The sequence below is a fragment of the Euleptes europaea genome, chromosome 5 (genome assembly GCF_029931775.1).
Source record: "Euleptes europaea isolate rEulEur1 chromosome 5, rEulEur1.hap1, whole genome shotgun sequence".
NCBI lineage: Eukaryota > Metazoa > Chordata > Lepidosauria > Squamata > Sphaerodactylidae > Euleptes > Euleptes europaea.
The window spans coordinates 113,417,181-113,435,905 of NC_079316.1; the positions used below are offsets into that span (position 1 = coordinate 113,417,181).

General features: G+C 48.5%; 1 protein-coding gene across 1 annotated transcript in view; it reads right to left on the minus strand.

Annotated features, from left to right (window-relative positions):
• Positions 1-265: 265 nt before the first annotated feature.
• ERICH6B (glutamate rich 6B) overlaps positions 266-18,725 on the minus strand; it is a 38,768-nt gene continuing 20,308 nt past the window's right edge. The window contains exons 9-12 of the mRNA XM_056850548.1: positions 9,666-9,754; positions 7,447-7,599; positions 4,348-4,576; positions 266-499 (exon numbers count right to left, since the gene is read on the minus strand). Of these exons, the coding sequence (XP_056706526.1) occupies positions 266-499; positions 4,348-4,576; positions 7,447-7,599; positions 9,666-9,754 (705 nt within the window). The remainder of the gene's footprint in view (positions 500-4,347; positions 4,577-7,446; positions 7,600-9,665; positions 9,755-18,725) is intronic.

Below are 18,725 nucleotides of genomic sequence, written 5' to 3' on the forward strand. Positions count from 1 at the left end.
CATTGAAGCCCCTCCCCTTTCCAAGCCCCATACTCTCCAGGTTCTGCCCCCACAATCTCCAGGTATTTCCCAACCGGGAGCTGGCAGGCCTTCCACTGGGGGAAGAAGCAAGTGGGTAGAACCCAGTTGCGCACAGAATTCAGCCCAAATGAAGTACCCAGCTAGACAGAACTGTACAAACACATGCATGACTCAAAAAGAAGTTGTAATTGTGCCCGTGTTGAGTGGGCACTGCAGCTCTCCCTGACTCGAAGGGTGCCCCGGGTCATTTATTTTGCTCGAATAACTTTTTCTGCCTCCAGCGCTGTAAGCGATTGATCATCAAGGCCACGGTATCTATGTGCACCTTCTGCTCAGGTGGAGCGTCATCGCACGTCGGGTTCAGTCCTTTGCGCAGTTTCGCTAAGAGCATTTTGATCTGCAGGGCCTTGGCTTGGCTGATGGGCGGCTTCTGGATTCCCGACGACATGAGGAAGGGCAGCATGGCAGGGTCTTTCAACTGCAAAAGCCGCATTGGGGGGAGAAAATTAGTTTCGTTGCAAAACGGGCTGTTGCCGTGGATATTCCCGTGACAACTCCCAGGGCTGTATTTTCACCTGCAGGCACTCCTGGATGGAGCCGGATTTATGCACAAACTAAGCAAGCTACATTTTAAGTAAGCACGCTACACTCTAAGTAAGCTACACTTTAAGCTACACTTTAACCTGGTGCCCATATGCACAGGCTTGCCAACTAACCTGGCTGCCTGCGGACCTTCAGCTGGTCGACAGGCGGAAGAGGGCCATCTCAAGGGAGCCTGAGGAGGGCGGGGTTAGGGAGGGGAGGGACTTCAATGGGGTATAATGACGTAGAGTCCGCCTTCCAAAGCGGCCATTTTCTCCAGGGAAACTGATCTCAGTCGCCTGGAGATCAGTTGTAATAGCGGGAGGTCTCCAGCTGCCACCTGGATGTTGGCAACCCAAATTTTACCCCACTGAAATCCCTCCCCAAACCACCTCTTCTTCAGGCTCCACCCCCCCCCCCAATCTCCAGGTATTTCTCAACCAGGAGCTGGCAACTCTAGTTATAGGGATGCCAACCTCCAGGTATGCACCTCAAAAAGAAGAACCTACGTTGTTAGAATGATAGTGTTATAGCAAAAACAACCTATTATAATGTAGGGCTGTCAAAAAAAAAAAATTCGGTACAGTTCGGATTCGGCCGAATTTGGCCCTTGTGGGTTCGGTACGTGCCGAAGTCCGAACTCCCCCACTTCGGATCCGTTCAATTCGGCGGGAATTCAAAGTTCGGGAAAAAAATTCGGCCGAATAAAGCCATTAAAAACACAACCGCGCCTTTCCGCGGCTCTGGGGGGGGCATTTTTGGGCTTAGAGGTCCCAAACTTTCAGCAGAGCTTCAAAGGACGTATATTGAAAGACTCCCCAAGTTTTGTAAAGATTGGGTCAGGGGGGGCTGAGATATGGGCCCTGAAAGGGGTCCCCCCACCCTTAATGTGGATCTCTCCGCAGAGCTTGCCGCACAAAGCTCCCGGCCCGACAAACAGCTGATGAGAGCAAGGGCGGGGCAGGTGCTAAGAACTTTGCAAAGCAACACAACTGCAGAGCAACCCCTTTGCAAATATGCAAAGGGCGGGGCAGGTGTGAAGAATTTTGCAAAACAATACAACTGCAAAGCAACACAAGCACGCAATGCAAAACCTTTGCAACAGTGCATAGCAACACCTGACACCTGGGAGTTTGCATACCATGGAAAGGGACAGAGGCAGCTAGCTATGCATAATGAGCAGGAGGGGGTGGAATGTCTCCTTTTGCATTGGACTTGGGACCAGGCAGATGCATTCTTTAAGTCACCATTTGAAAACCAGTTTTGAGCAAGCATCAATAACCTAACTGATCTTATGAATGAGGAAAAACCTGAAGAATAAAAATGAAGCCCCCCCTCAAACCAGGGAGAGAGAGACTGGAGGGGGAACACACACCCCAGGCAGAACCGGCAAAAGCCCCCTTTGGCTCCCCCCCCCCACCCACAGAAACTGCTCCCTCCCCACACACACACAGAGACTCTGCTTTCCCCCCCACACACACACAGAAAAGAAAAAATATAGATTAAAGCCCCCAAAGGGGTCTTACTGTGGCTGTCTTCTGTTCCAGCAGGAGGGGCTGGGAGGCTGGGTAATCCAATATGATTCCATTTGTATCCAATATAAGATCCATATGTATGCATCTCTCGAGGGTGATCCATTCATCCCAATAGGGGAAAGGGGAAAGCCCATATCTCGGGGGGCCCTGACCCAATGTTTACAAAACTTGGGTGGTCTCTTAAAAAGCCTTGACTGAAGCTCCGCCGAAAGTCTGGGATCGGCACACCCAAAAATGCGCCCCCTGCAGCCATGGAAAGAGAAAAGGGGGGGGAGCCAATATTTCAGCCCCCACTGAACCCATCTTTACAAAACTTGGGTGGTCTCTTAAGAGGGATTCTCTGAAGCTATGACAAAAGTTTGGGGGCTGAACCCCAAAAAAAGCGCCCCCTGCAGCCACGAAAATGGAAAAGGGGGGAGAGGAAAAAGGGGTGGAGCCCATATCTCGGGGGGCCCTGACCCAATGTTTACAAAACTTGGGGGGTATCTTAAGAAGCCTAGTCTGATGCTCCGCTGAAAGTTTGGGGTCGGCACACCCAAAAATGCGCCCTCTGCAGCCATGGAAAGAAAAAAGGGGGGGAGCCCATATCTCGGGACCCCCTGACCCAATGTTTACAAAACTTGGGTGGTCTCTTAAAAAAACCTGTCTGAATATCCCCTGAAAGTTTGGGGTCGGTACCCCAAAAAATGCGCCCCCTGCAGCCACGGAAAGGAGTGAATGTGCACAAGCACCCCCTCACACACACATGAGGATTTCCCTCTCTCTCTCTCTCTCCCTGGCCAGGCCGCACATCAGCTGATTCCTCCAGCACTCAATCCTGACTGATTGGCCAGAAGAAGACCCAGCTTGGCCACCGATTGGCCGGGGGAGGAGAATGCTGCTTACTGACGGTTATGCTGCTTACTGACGGCCGAATTGGCCGAATTTATTCGCCGAACTCCCGAACTCACTGAATTCGGCCCCCCCCCCCCGGTTGCCCGCCAGTTTTGAGTTCGGATCCGTCCGAACTAAAAACCGCCGAATCAAGGGAAATTCGGCTGATTTTCAGTTCGGGCCGAACCGAATTGACAGCCCTATTATAATGTATATCAAGTTGCCAAATCTAAGTTATAAGTTCTGTTGTTATTACCCTCCTGGACAAACCGAAGGAGGAAAAAATTGAGTTCCCAACCTCCAGGGCTGGCCTGGAGAAAAAAATCCTCTGTTGCCACCCTCCAGGAATGACCTAGAGAAAAAAATGTTTGCCAATCTCAAGGGCTTCTCTAGACTGAAAATCAGTGGTTGCCAACCTCCAGGGCTTGTATTTTAACAAAAACAACCTGTTGTAATTTTTACCAGGTTTTCATATCAAAGTTGCACATTTAATGATGATATTTCTACGCTATGTATACTTACTACAACTATAATGCTAAACATAAACCAACTCAATATTATACATACAAAATCTCCCACATACATGCAATACAAATACCACATAATAGATCAGTCATCATACAAAATCTCAAGGTCAGAGGGTACAGTCTCCGTATGTGACAAGTGAAGTCCATGAAACATATCACTATAACTTCTCAAGGTAAGTGTTCATGTCTACTATTGTTCTTTCCAGACTTGTCCATGTTCTTTTCTTTACAGGTTACCGGTTGGTTGTTCCTGTTTCGAAGATTTCTTCCTCAGAAGATGCACATGGATTCTTAATGTAAGCTCGAGTTTTACTCCCAGTTTGCCCAGAGCTTTTTTCTTTCCTTACTGGTGGAACGTGCGCAGATAATAGGTTGTTTTTGCTATAACACAAAACCTCCAGGTACTAGCTGGAGATCTCCTGCTATTACAACTGATCTCCTGCCAAAATAGTTCAGTTCCCCTGGAGAAAATGGCCACTTTGGCAATTGGACTCTATGGCATTGAAATCCCTCCCCTCCCCAAACCCCGCCCTCCTCAGGCTCCGCCCCCAAAACCTCCCGCCGGTTGCGAAGAGGGACCTGGCAATCTTACCTAGCTATGTAGGACGTCAGTATATGAATGAGAGGAGATGAGGCTGCAAACCAACCTCATATCACTTCCAGGCCTCTGATTCACCAGCTTTTTGTTTATGGGCAACTTTTGAGTTTATCAGATGTGAATGAATGACCGGCCCCCTTCCATGCCCTACCCAAGACTGGGAATGTGGCCCAGATCCAAGTAGGGAACCAAGAAGACCGCAAGCCCTTACTTTTAGCCGGGCGCCCACATTCAGGCGGATGCAGTTATGGAGCTTAGTGAACGTTAGGAAAATCTGGTCCTGGGCGTCGACCTTCACCTGGACATACACATTGAATGGGATCACGATGGGCTGGAACGGAGGGGCGTGAACGTGGCGCGTGGCGTCCCACCAGTTCCAGCGTTTCTGTTGAAGCCCCTTGTCATCAAAGGAGTGGCCCCAGCAAAGGTCCATGTGGAGCCTGTGGGAAGAGATCAGAGGGGAAAAAATCCACACGGGGAAAAGGGGCTTCATCTCTGATAGGGAAAGAGCCTGCTCAAGCTAGGGGTTGTGAACCTCCAGGTTAGTTAAGATGTGGAACTCCCTGCCCCAGGAAGTGATGATGGCTGCCAACTTGGGAGGCTTTAAATGGGGTATGGACATGTTCATGGAGGAGAAGACAATCCATGGCTATTAGTGAAAATGGATGCTAGTCATGATGCATACCTGTTTTCTTCAGAATCAGAGGAGCAGGCCTGTTATTATCTTAGGTGCTGTGGAACGCAGGCAGGAGAATGCTGCTACAGCCGTCTTGTTTGTGGGCTTCCTAGAGGCCCCTGGTTGGCCACTGTGTGAACAGACTGCTGGACTTGATGGCCCTTGGTCTGATCCATCAGGGCCTTTCTTATGTTCTTAATGCTAGTCATAATGCATACCTATTCTCTCTACTATCAGAGGAGCATGCCTATTCTATTAGGTGCTGTGGAACGCAGGCAGGAGAATGCTGCTACAGCCGTCTTGTTTGTGGGCTTCCTAGAGGCTCCTGGTTAGCCCCTGTGTGAACAGACTGCTGGACTTGATGGGCCTGAGTCTGATCCAGCAGGGCCTTTCTTGTGTTCTTATGTTCAGGTGGTGGCTGGAAATCTCCCGCTATTACCAATTATCTCCAGGCAATAGAGATCAGTTCCCCTGGAGAACATGGTCATTTTGGCAATTGGACTCTATGGCATTGAAGTCTCTCCCCTCCCCAAACCCCGCCCTCCTCAGGCTCCACCCCCAAAATCTCCAGGTATTTCCCAACCCTGAGTTGGCAACCCTAGCTCAAGCTCAATTGCACTGCAGGTGGCAATTCCAGTCCTCTGAAACCCTCAAGAAGGGCTGCGAAGAAGCCTGAGTCAAGCCTGTGAGGGGTTCAGGAGCGAAGAAGAAGATGACTCCTGGAAGTGTTCTGACTAGGCTTGCCAATCTCCAGGTAAGGCCTGGAGATCTCCCGGAATTACGCCTGATCTCCAGTCTACCTATCTCATGCTCATGTGGTTTGGGGGTGGGGAGTGGAAACTTTGGAGCATGTTCTTATTCGTTGTCCATTTTATAAGGAGATTTGTGAGAGCCAGCGTGGTGTAGTGGTTAAGAGCAGCGGTTTGGAGCTGTGGAGTCTGATCTGGAGAACCGGGTTTCATTCCCCACTCTTCCATTAGCGGCGGAGGCTAATCTGGTGAACTGGATTTATTTCCCCACTCCTCAGCACAAAGCCAGCTGGGTGACCTTGGGCTAGTCACAGCTCTCTCAGCCCCACCTACTGCACAGGGTGTGTCTGTTGTGGGGAGGGGAAGGGAAGGCGATTGTAAGCTGGTTTGATTCTTCCTTAAGTGGCAGAGAAAGTTGGCATATAAAAACCAACTCTTCCTCTGCTTCTTCTAAATTTATTCTGCCCTGGCTTAATAAGCTTCCAGGCTGAATGGATGAGCAGTGGGCTAAACAGCTGCTTGCAGATGAAAACCCTGGGGTCTCTGTTGACACTGCTAGGTTTTGTGCCGCCGCTATTAATATCCTGCAAAATTTGTTGGGTAAAGTTGCTGCAAATAACTTTACGATAGACTAAAAACTGATTTTTATAGCAAGTGTTGGAAGGATCTATTTGTGTAGTATTGTTGAAGAGTCACTCTTGTCTTATTGTATTTTTAATTTGTTTAGGCGGTTGGAAATCATTTTCTGTATATGCTTCTGTATTTGTTTGCCTGAATTTTTCATAAAGATCTCCAATCTACAGAGATCAGTTCCCTGGGAGACAATGGCTACTTTAGAGGGTGGCCTCTAGGGCTTTATTTATTCATTCATTTGTTCATTCACATTCTCTATTCCCAACCTTTCTCCTCAATGGGGACGCAAGGTGGCTTGCATAATTCTCCTCTCCTCCATTTTACCCTCACACAACTAGGGATGTGCATATCGATTTACTAAAGTAAAAAACACCCTGAAATACCTTTTTGGTATTTTTAGCAGCTTTTTTTAACTGGTATGAAAAAAGGCTTCAATAAAGGGAGCTGAATATCATGAAGATTGTCTTTTTTTCTTTCCCCTCCCTGCTTTTTTCAGTTGCTGTTATTGTTTATTATTATTGCTATTATCCAATAAATTTTAATTTAAAAAATAACAATAAATAAGTAAAGGGAGCTGAATAAATGGTTCCCGAATAATGCCAAAGTTTGGCCTCCAGAGAGGGTGGCGTAAAATTCATTTTTCGGGATTGGGTTTATTTTTGGTATTTTTCTGGTTCTGGTTTATTAACCCAATTTTTTTTTAATCCGGGTTTTCCAGATTTTCTGAAAATTTCCAGGTTTGATAAATCCGAACCTGAAAAATACCGATAAATATATATATATATTGCCCAGCCCTACTCACAACAACAACCCTGTGAGATAATTTAGGATGAGAATGTGTGACTGGCCCAAGGTTACCCAGCAAGTTTCCATGGTAGAGCGGGGATTCGAACCTGGTTCTCCCAGATCCTGATATGACACTGTAACCACTATACCACACTGTCTCTTATACACTGCAGAGGTCCCTCCACTCCTCAAACTCCTCCCTCCCCAAACTCTGCCCCCAAATCTCCAGGAATTTCCCAACCCAGAGTTCGAAACCCTAACTCTAAGGAGACCAAAGCCAAACGCGGATAAGAACGGTGGTGGTTTATTCATTCCAGTGCTGCTTTCCAATGAGCCAGGTGCTGAACCGCCTTATTTTTTAAAAGGTGTGTGAAAAGCTACACAAACATTATTGGCCAAGTTGGTATATAAGAGAGGAGTAATGGTACAAAAAACGGAGGCGACTAACAGCGATCGTTCTGCTTACCTGAGCTTTTCGTTGAGGTGGTAACACCCGACGTATCCCTGGTTGCTGAAGAACGCTATAAGGCGGCTGTTAGGTCTGTCCGCTAGAACGATGTATGTGAACTGAACATCCTTTAAATAGGTAATGAGGATAGCAATATTTCCCGATGGGTAACTGATTAAGAACTAAGGAAAAAAGAGTCTTGACACTTTTACTGGGAAACCAAGGAAACCTTAAAAGTGAGGGGGCTACACTTTGCTCTTTGGGGGGGCTGGTGCTTAACAGAAGAAGCACACCCCTTCCCTCCCATTTTCTCAACTGTGGGGGGGGGGTGACGTCACCGGGGGGGGGGCTAGCTCAATCTTGAAATGCCATTTAATTCTGCCCCATGTACGTCTTTGTGAGTTAGATCGCTAAGATGTGAATGGTTGTATTGAGATGTCTTTTGATAAACAGGGCTGCCAGCTCCAGGTTGTAATAGCGGGAGATCTCCAGCCACCACCTGGAGGCGGGCAACCTTATTGATAAAAAATCCCCTCCCCACAAAAAGGGAATTTAACTTAGAGCACAAACATTACAATTGACCAGGAAAAACTGTTTAATCTTGTATTCTCTCTAATAGGGTGTAAGTAAATAATATTGTCCTGATCAGGATAGCCCGATCTCGTTAAATCTTAGAAACTAAGCAGGGTCGGCCATGGTTAGTATTTGGATGGGAGACCACCAAGGAATACCAGGGTTGTGACGTGGAGGCAGGCAACGGCAAACCACCTCCGAACGCCTCTTGCCTTGAAAACCCTATGGGGTTGCCATAAGTGGGCTGTGACTTGACGGCAAAACAAAACAGAAGGGGGGGAAATATAATATTCCCTTGTATATTCAGAGAAAATTGGCAGCTCAGAATATTAGCTTCCAGGTTCCTTTCAACATACTGTACAGGTTGAGTATCCCTTACTCGGAGTTCCGATATCTGGACTGATCCGAAAACCAGACCTTTTGAGCCGCCGGCATGCAGGCCTTGCTCTCAGCAGTGCCACTGATGGTTCAATGTATATGTATATATATGTATATGTGTATATATATGTGTGTGTGTGTGTGTATACACACACACACACACACACACATACATACATACATATACATATACATAAATGAGTTTCGTGTTTAGACTTGGGTCCCACCTCCAAGATATCTCATGATGTATATGCAAAAATTCCAAAATATTCCAAAATACGGAAAGATCCAAAATATGGACCACTTCTGGTCCCAAACAGTCTGGATAAGGGATACTCAACCTGTATTACCAAGACAGACCTACTAGGGCGTCTAGCTCTGTGAGACCCTTGGTGCTGGAGCATGACCTGGTTGGGACCTTTGGCATGCAGAACATGTGCTCTACCACTGAGCCACAGCCCCCTCGGTCTCTCTGGTCGTTTATGCATGGGTACTTTCACTCACACCAGCCCCCAGTCTGTCTTGGTTCTACCTTGGAGTTATGCATGAGTTTTCCATCAGCCTGGGTGAAATCCCTGTGCATAAGGCAAAGTATGGGACATGGAAGCTTGGTTTCTCTCACAGCCAACTACAAAGCAGTATGTGAAGAGGCGGGGATTCAAATGCTTCCTGCTTCCTCGGAGCTCTTTCTGAGCGAAAGAAAGGCTTTTTAAAACCGAGGCTTGGATTTCTCCCCCCCACCTTTCAGATTGCTCTTTTTTTTGTTCTTAAAATGCATTTTTATGCAGCAATTGGGTTTTTTGGGGGGGACGAATTTCCTCTCACAGTAAGTTCTACAAAGTAAGCCAATTACTTTGACTTGATTTGAGCTTGGAGACTGCTGGTGCAGAGATGCCCAACAGGAAAGTGTGGGTCCAGCAAGCAACGGACCTCAGGTAAAACTCTCATGCATAAACGACCTGTCTCTCGGCCTCTGACGGAGACCGGTGCCTGACATCTCTTTGAAACTGGGCTGCCGCCTGCGTAACGTGAACGCACCCATGCCGCACTGCCCAGGCTATGGGTCTCCAACATGTTAACACCACACGTGTCATGGCTGGATGCAAGCCAACATTGGGTGGGGGAAGTTCTTCCTGCCTCTTTAAACTGGACTTCCATTGGTGAAAACTGCAATGTGTCAAGAACCAGGGGTAGGGGTGTTCTCCACCGAGAAAGAGAATGCAGTAACGGAAACACGTCCAAATGATTCCTCCTTCTTTGTCCAACAGGCCTCCAATGCTGGATACTAAACCTGGCCAGTTCCATCTGGCAGGAGAAGGTAGAATATCTTTCCATCGGGGTAGTATCTTTTCACAGGATTGACAGGGTGGCAAATCTGAGGAAACAGCATAAGAAGGAAGTGGGCACAGGGGGGGATAGAATCATAGAGTTGGAAGGGACCATCAGGGTCATCTAGTCCAACCTCCCCGTACAATGCAGGAAATGCATAACTGCCTCCTTCATAACTACACACACACACCCAGTGGCTCCTACTCCATGCCCAAATAAAATATGTAAAAAAAAAAAAAAAAAAAACCTTCAGGATCCCTGGCCAATCGGGCCTGGAGGAAAATTCCTTCCTGACCCCAAAGTGGCAATCGGCATTTCCCTGGGCATGGAGACGCAAGGCAAAAGGCGGGGGAGAGGAGATTTACAGTACAATCCTAGGGAGAGTTACTCCAGTCTAAGCCCATTCATTTCAGTGGGCTTAGACTGGAGAAACTCACTCTGCATAGAACTGCATTGTTAATTCAAGAAACTATGGGTATTGGCACAAAATGGATAGTAACCCAAGGGGCTGTGTGCGCGAGAAGGTTTTGAATGACTGTGAGCTTCCCTCCCTCTACTCCCAGATTCATCAACGGTTACTCGGTTCCCAACAGGTACTAATTAAGTGGGGAAGGATCTTGTCCCGCACGCCACCCTCATTACAGAAAACCAGGATCGCTGACCGAATGTTTCTTTGTTAGTGGGTTTCAGAAAGAAGGCTGAATACTTTTATAAGTACGGTTATTTTATTCTATATAACTTGGTCTTTGATATGAATTTGCCAGACATTTTAATGTCTAGTGATGGTCCCATCCTGTTCTGTAGTATTTGCTTTATCTTGTTTCATTCATTGTCTGTATTTCTATTTTTGTATTCCTTTTTTGTAAAACAAATAAATATTATATTTAAGGCCTTTTATGCATGGCTGTTTAACTTGCCGTCACCCCTCCAGCGACTTCGGGATGCAGGGAAACACAGGGGGAGAGAGAGGCGACCGCTGACGGTCGAAAACAGCATGCACAATCAACACGAAGACCCGAAGTCATCAGAGGGGTGACAGCGAGTGAAACAGCCACGCATAAAAGGCCTAAGTGGGGAAGGATCTTGTCCTGCATGCCACCCACATTATATGAAACCACAATCGTTGAGGGAATGTTTCTTTGTTAGTGGGTTTCAGAACAGAAGGCTGGATAGCTGGGCTTAACTTGAGCACACTGGAGCTTGGGAGGGTCAGCCATAACCAGTACTTAGATAGGAGACCTCTAAGGAAGTCTGGGATTGCTATGTGGATGAAGGCAATGGCATGCCTGTTATATCAGGTGCCGTGGAACACAGGCAGGATACTCTGCAGCAGTCGTCTTGCTTGTGGGCTTCCTAAAGGCACCTGGTTGGCCACTGTGGGAACAGGCTGCTGGACTTGATGGGCCTTGATATGTTTGAAGATCTTAGTGTTTGAAGACGCAAGGAGCTGAGTCATGGCCCCAAGGAAGGAGGCACTTGGGTAGGGTTGCCAACCTTGTTGTGATCGAGTAACCTTGTTCAGACACGCAGGCTACACGCATACCCACAGAAGCCACTTGTCAGTGGCCTCCCCCTTTCCTTTAGCACCAAGCAGGCACATTCACATTCCAATGTGTGATAAGGGAACGCTCCAACAGTCTCCCTTCCACCTGTTCCTCCCTTTCTGATACTTTCGTTTCTCCGTGCAAGGGAGAAATAGAGTCCCATTGTTTATTGTAGCAATGCTCGCTCACGCGCTGTAGGCACAAATGACGTTGCATCGACAAGCTGCAATCGAATGTTATTGGAATGTGAAATGTCTATAGAACATAAGAACATAAGAAAGGCCCTGCTGGATCAGACCAAGGCCCATCAGGTCCAGCAGTCTGTTCACACAGTGGCCAACCAGGTGCCTCTAGGAAGCCACTAACGAAGAGTGCAGCAGCAGCATCCTGCCTGTGTTCCACCGCACCCAAAATAATAGGCATGCTCCTCTGATACTAGAGAGAATAGGTATGCAGCATGACTAGTATCCATTCTAATTAACAGCCATGAATACCCCTCTCCTCCATGAATATGTCCACTCCCCTCTTAAAGCCCTCCAAGCTGGCAGCCATCACCACATCCTGGGGCAGGGAGTTCCACTATTTAACTATGCGTTGTGTGAAAAAATACTTCCTTTTATCTATTTTGAATCTCTCGCTCTCCAGCTTTAGCAGATGACCCCGTGTTCTAGTATTATGGGAGAGGGAGAAAAACGTTTCCCTGTCCACTCTCTCCATCAGTTTTATTCTCTATTCCTCGTCTAATTATGGCCAGCATGGAATTTACCTTTTTTACAGCAGCCGTACACTGGGTTGACATCTTCATTGAGCTATCCACTACCACCCCAAGATCCCTTTCTCGGTCTGTTGCTGCCAGCACAGATCCCATCAGTGTATATGTGAAGTTGGGATTTTTTGTCCCAATATGCATCACTTTACACTTGCTCACATTGAATCTCATTTGCCATTTTAATGCCCATTCTTCCAGTATGCAGAGATCCTTCTGGAGCTCTTCACAGTCTGATTTTGTTTTAACCACCCTAAATAATTTGGTGTCATCTGCAAACTTGGCTACTTTACTGTTTACCCCAACTCCAGGTCATTGATGAACAGGTTGAAAAGCATCAGTCCCAACACAGATCCCTGAGGCACCCCACTGCTCACATCCCGCCATTGTGAGAACTGACCATTGATTCCTACTCTCTGCTTCCTATTTTTCAGCCAGCTCTCAATCCATAAGAGGACTTGTCCTCTTATCCCATGACTATGAAGTTTGCTTAGCAGTCTTTGGTGGGGGACTTTGTCAAAAGCTTTTTGGAAATCCAAATACACAATATCCACAGGCTCATTCCTGTCCACATGCTTATTGATGCTTTCAAAAAAAAACTAAGAGGTTAGTGAGACAGGACCTACCCTTACAGAAGCCATGTTGGGTTTTGCCCAGCAGACCTTGCCCTTCTATATGCTTGACAATTCTATCTTTAATAATGCTTTCCGCTAATTTACCCGGAACAGACGTTAAGCTAACTGGCCTGTAATTTCCTGGGTCCCCCCTGGAACCTTTTTTATAAATGGGTGTTACATTGGCCATTCTCCAGTCCTCTGGTACAGAGGCTGATCGAAGGGACATATTACATATCTTTGTTAGAAGTTCAGCAATTTCCATTTGAGTTCTTGAAGAACTCTAGGATGAATACCGTCTGGTCCCTGTGACTTGTTAGTCACCTATTGCATTGTCCCTCCCCCTGTGTGACAAGAAGGCAGAACTCATTGTCTGTGTCTTGGAATCACCCGGTTTTGAATTCTTGGCCAATAAAGCAAACCGTGAAGCTCACACCAGCCTCCTTGTCCTCATTGACTCCATTGGACTCTATGTTAATGGGACATCACATCAACCTCCAGGTACTAGCTGGAGATCTCCTGCTATTACAACTGACTTCCAGCCGATAGAGATTAGTGTCAGAGGTTGCCTTTCGATGGCTTTGGTTCTTCACTGAATGTTTTCTGAGTCCTTGCCAAGCCATGCTTGGGCTGGCCTGTATAAGCGGTCAGGCTCCTGACATGAGTTAGGCCAGTGTTCGCATGTTTACTTTGATGTTCATTTACTTTGAGATTCCCACTCCTTGTTCCTTCCCCCTCCCTTTGCTCCGACCTTGGATAGCTAATGAGCAATGCCGTGTTTAGGCTCCTGTTTCCCTCCTTCCTCCCATGCCCCGTTATCTATCTGTTTCCCAGGCCGTTTGAACCTGCAGCTGTGATGTAATCATGTAACCATGTTTTAAGTTATGCCTTGTAGCCTTGCCCGTCATTAGCAGCTTTGAAACTGCAAGTTGCCTTAGCTTGACCTGATGCTTCTACAATAAAGTTTACCTGCTTCTGACTTGGCTGTCTGAGCGAGTGACTTTTTGGGAATTGCCCAGGTTGGCTGAAGAACCTGACATTAAGATGCTAATCTCTTTGCTCCGGTCTCCGCTCCCATCCTCACGCTCGGGTGGCTATTGTGGGGGACAGTGATGACAAGAAAGAGGAGGACAAGACGGTGCCGGGTGAGCCCGATCCTGACTCCAAGACAGACAAGCCGGCGGGAGAGAAGCAGGACAGGGCGGGCGTGGGAGTCAAGCCGTGAGTATCCCGTCTCAGTACTTGGCTGGACTCCCCCCGCGCCTGGGTCCCTTCGGGAGTTAACACCACACGGTGGAAGCCAGTGGTCTCCGGTTTGGAGGAGTATGATGGAGATGCGTCCTGACGAGAAACCCGCTTACGGCATGAGCGGGAAGAGGAACATCGGCACCTGCAGTTTGAGCGCCAGGAGATGGCAGAACGGATGGACACCATGTATAACTTGATGCAGGACATGGCACGGGAATTGGACGACTTGCGGCAGAGACCGCCGCAACCACAGCAACCCGTGGGGGCTGGACAGCCCATGGGGGCAGGTTAGCCCGCTGTACCTCTCCCCCACCGAGGGATCAGCCAGCTCCAGTCCCACCACACCTGCGGGAACTGAAGGTGACTTTCGATGGGTCGAGCGACCTGTTGTCTTATTTTCTGATCCAAGTGGATGTTTTTATGCGGGAGCAAGGGGACACTTTTACTTCCGACGAAAGCCAGGTCCAGTACGTTGCTTCGCTGCTGCAAGGAGAGGCCGCAGCGTGGATGGTGCAGCAGTATGAACTACGCTCCCGTGTTTTGCGGAGTCTGGATGACTTTATGATTGCTCTCCGGAACCGGTTCGAAGACCCGCACAAGGGGGGGAGCGGGCCAAGACAGCTCTGCTGCAACTGAGCCAAGGGACTAAATCGGTGGTGCAATATGCAAGCGAGTTTCAACTACTTTCGAGTAAAATCCTGGACTGGAGTGAGGCCACCCTGGTGCAGTACTTTCGTGAGGGACTGAACCCCAACTTGCAGCACTGGGCCTTTATGCAGGGGAACCCTCCAGACGTGGAGGGATGGGTACTGCATGCGGCTGACATTGAAAACCGTAGACAGTTACTTCAAATCTCCAAGCAGCGGACAGTGCGAGAGGCCAAACCCCGTGGAGACAAGCCAGGTACCTTCAAAGACCTTAGGCCCTTCCAGGGAGGGCGGCAGTCTGTGGCAGAATGCCGCAAACGCTTCGAGAGTGGGGCTTGTCTCGTTTGCAGAGGTTTGGGACTCTTTGCCGCTCGTTGTCCTTCCCGCGCTAAGAGGCCGGGACCTGCTCAGCCACCGCTCAGAGAAACCGAATGAGAGCGCACCGAGGGACAGTCCCGCCGCCGGAGCGGCTTGCCTGGGAAGAGGAATACTCCCTCTGCGCTTCACGCACAACCCGACCAGGACCTGCCGAAAGCTACCAGCCCATTGGGGTCACGGATTACAAATCCAGCGTCTGGCTCATCGGAGCCGTGGATTACAAATTCTGATTCCCCCTCCTCCAGTGATGGGGAGGAGTGGAGCCGGCTGGCAAAAAATGCTGCCGGTCTGCTGTAAAGGGAGCTCCTCAGCAGACCGCTCTAGACTGTGAGCAGGGAGCTCCAGTTATGGTAAGCGAACAGGAGGACAATGTTTATGTTGAGGTCGCCCTTGCGTTACCCAAAGGGGGACCCATGTTGCGAGTGGCAGCTCTCGTTGATTCGGGCTGTGCTCAGACTTTAATAAATGAAGAGACAGCCCGTGAATTGAAAGTAAAATGGATCAAGTTGCCTGAGCCCGTTAGGTTTGCCCAGATGGACGGGTGTGACTTTAGAGGTGGACCGGTCACTCATAGAATGGCCCGAGTCGCCTTGGGGGTGGGGGAGCATTGGGAACAGCTTCATTTCACCATAGCTCCCATACAGGCCCCTATTGTCTTGGGAATGAACTGGTTGCAGGGGCACAGTCCCGTTATAGACTGGAAAGAACACACGCTGACGTTCTCACAAGCTCAGTGTGACCGACATAGACGGGAGTTGGTTTTCAGAGAGTAAGCGGCTGCGTTGTTAGAACAGCCGTTGGTGAAAACTCCACCGCCTCAGCTCCCTAAATAATATGCTCAGTTTGCGATGTGTTTGACGTTCGCGAATGTGATGAATTGCCCCCCATTGGGACACTGACTGCGCAATTGAAGTGGTGGGGGACGGCAACCTGTCAAAAGGGAAAATCTACCCTATGAGTCCTAAAGAAAAGGCAGTGTTACGGGAGTATTTGGATACTAATTTGGCGAGGGGGTTCATCCGTCCTTCCAAAGCGCCTTATTCAGCGCCCGCTTTCTTTGTGAAGAAAAAGACTGGTGATCTACGACTCTGTATTGATTTTCGCAGACTCAATGCGGTCACACAGTCTAATGCTTACCCCCTTCCTCTCATTCCAGACCTGCTCGCTCAATTGAAAGAAGGCCGGATTTTTACTAAGCTGGACTTGGTGGAAGCTTACCATCGTATCAGGATTAGGGAAGGGGACGAACATAAAACAGCTTTCTCTAGTTGCTTTGGGATGTTTGACTGCTTAGTAATGCTGTTCGGATTAACGGGAGCTCCTAGTGTGTTTATGCAAATGATTAATGAGGTGTTACACGACTTGCTCTTCAGAGGAGTGATTGTTTATTTAGATGACATTTTAATTTACATGAAAACTATGGACGAACATGTGACCCTGGTCAAAGAAGTTTTAAAATGGCTGCGCACTCATAAACTGTATGCGAAGGTGTCCAAGTGTGACTTCCATCAGCCTTCTATAACTTTTCTGGGTTATATTGTGTCGCACCAGGGGCTTGAGATGGATCCCGAAAAGGTTCGGGCCGTGGTGGAGTGGGACCCCTCTCTACTCGCAAACAGTTGCAGCAATTTCTCGGGTTTGTGAATTTCTATTGGAATTTCATTCCTGATTTTGCCCAAGTTGCTTTGCCTCTCACCTCCCTATTAGGGACGAAAGGAAAGGGACCTGAAGCCGCTTTGCCATCCGCTCGGCTTCAATGGTCTTCTGAATGCCAACTAGCGTTTAATACGCTCAAACAGTTGTTCATGTCAGAACCTGTGCTACAACATCCAGATTGTGAAAGGCCTTTTATTGTGTAGGTGGACGCTTCTGAGGTTGCTATGGGGGGAGCCCTGTTACAAAAGGATAAGAATGGACATTTAAAGCCATGCGCTTACTTTTCAAAGAAGTTTTCACAGGCCGAAATTAACTGAGCTATTTGGGGAAAGGAGGCCGCTGTGAAACATGCCCTCACGATCTGGAGGAATTTTCTGGAGGGGGTTGAGGTGCCCTTTGAGGTCTGGACCAACCACAAGAACCTAGAGGCACTTAAAGGCTCTAGAAAGCTATCCGCAAAGCAGGTTCGTTGGGCACAGTTCTTTGCCAAGTTTTGGTTCGTATTAAAACATGTGCCAGGAAAGGACAATTCGTTGGCTGATGCGTTGTCCCAGCTTCCCCAGTACCATGGTCAAATTGATCGTCCCGTTGATTCCCTCTTCACCCCAGAGCAGCGGGGGGGAGGTTTCGGGTTTGGCCGTGACCACCCGGGCTCAAAGCCGGGCGAAGGACTCCACCATGGCCAGCGGACTCCCGGAGGCTTTCCGGGTAAAATTGAATGAAGCCACGCTTCAGGAGGAGGGAAGCCAGGTCCTCCCCCAGGCCCTCACCCATTGGGGGGACCTGTGGTTTCATGGAGAACAGCTTTATGTGCCTGAAACTGTTAGGAGGGAAGTTTTGGAGTTGGTTCATGGGGCGAAAACAGCCGGACATTTTGGGTTCGTCAAGCCTTTGCATTTGCTGCGGCGTCAGTTTTGGTGGCCGGGAATGAGGGCGGATGTGGATCTGTTTGTGCGCAGTTGTCCCACCTGTGCAACCTCGAAAAAACTTATGGGAAAGCCCCCTGGACTCCTGAAACCTCTGGAAGTCCCGTCTGTTCCTTGGGAAGTCATTGCCATGGACTTTATTACGGACCTTCCTCCCAGTCGGGCGAAAACAGTGTTGTGGGTGGTGACACTTATTTTCCAAGCAAGTACATTTTGTTCCCTGTTCAGGTGTGCCTTCTGCCCAAAAGCTAGCACGTATGTTCGTTACACACGTGATGAAATATCATGGGTTACCAGGCAAGGTAATTTCTGACAGGGGGCCTCAATTTGTAGCACAATTTTGGAGAGCCTTCCTGAAACTGATGGGGGTGGAACAAGGTTTGTCTTCACCTTACCATCCTCAACCAGATGGACAAACTGAAAGAGTCAATGCTGTAATTGAATGTTATTTACGCTGTTATGTGAATTACCATCAGGATGATTGGGTCGAATTGTTACCCTTTGCTGAATATGCTTACAATAATGCTCCCCATTCGTCTACGGGGTTCAGCCCTTTCCAGGTGGTGCATGGTAGAGAGTTTGGGCCTTTCGGGAACACGACCCTTACCCCAGAGGTGGAAGGTACAGGAGATATCAAAGAGTGGGTACACATTGTACAAACCACCTGGCCTTGGCTCCAGAAAAATTTGGAACGAGCTAAAAACAAGTACAAGGAGCAAGCGGATAAACATCGTTCACCTGGTTGGGATCTGAAGGTGGGGGATCAAGTGTATCTGTCCACGAAAAACCTACGGTCTTTACGTCCTAGTAAGAAACTCAGTGAGAAGTATGTAGGTCCCTATCCCATTACCAGGGTGATCAACGAGGTCACGGTGGAATTAGCACTTCCTAAAACACTCAGAGGGATCCACCCAGTGTTTCACATCAGTCTTCTCAAACCCTATACGGCAGCCCCCCACTTTCACCCTGAGCCTGAACCTGAAGTGCCTACCGTGGGGGGGGGGGGAGGTACATTTTGGAAGTGTCTAAAATTCTGGATTCCAAACTGAAAAGGGGAAAGCTGTTTTATCTGGTTTGGTGGAAACATCTGGGACCGGCCCATGATGAGTGGGTAGCCACTCCACATGTGGTGGCCCCTCGGCTGGTTCGTGAGTTTCACAGTGCTTACCCTCTAAAGCCCCAACCAAGCTCGGATGGAGGAGGGGGGTCGTAAGGGGGGCAGAATGTCAGAGGTTCCC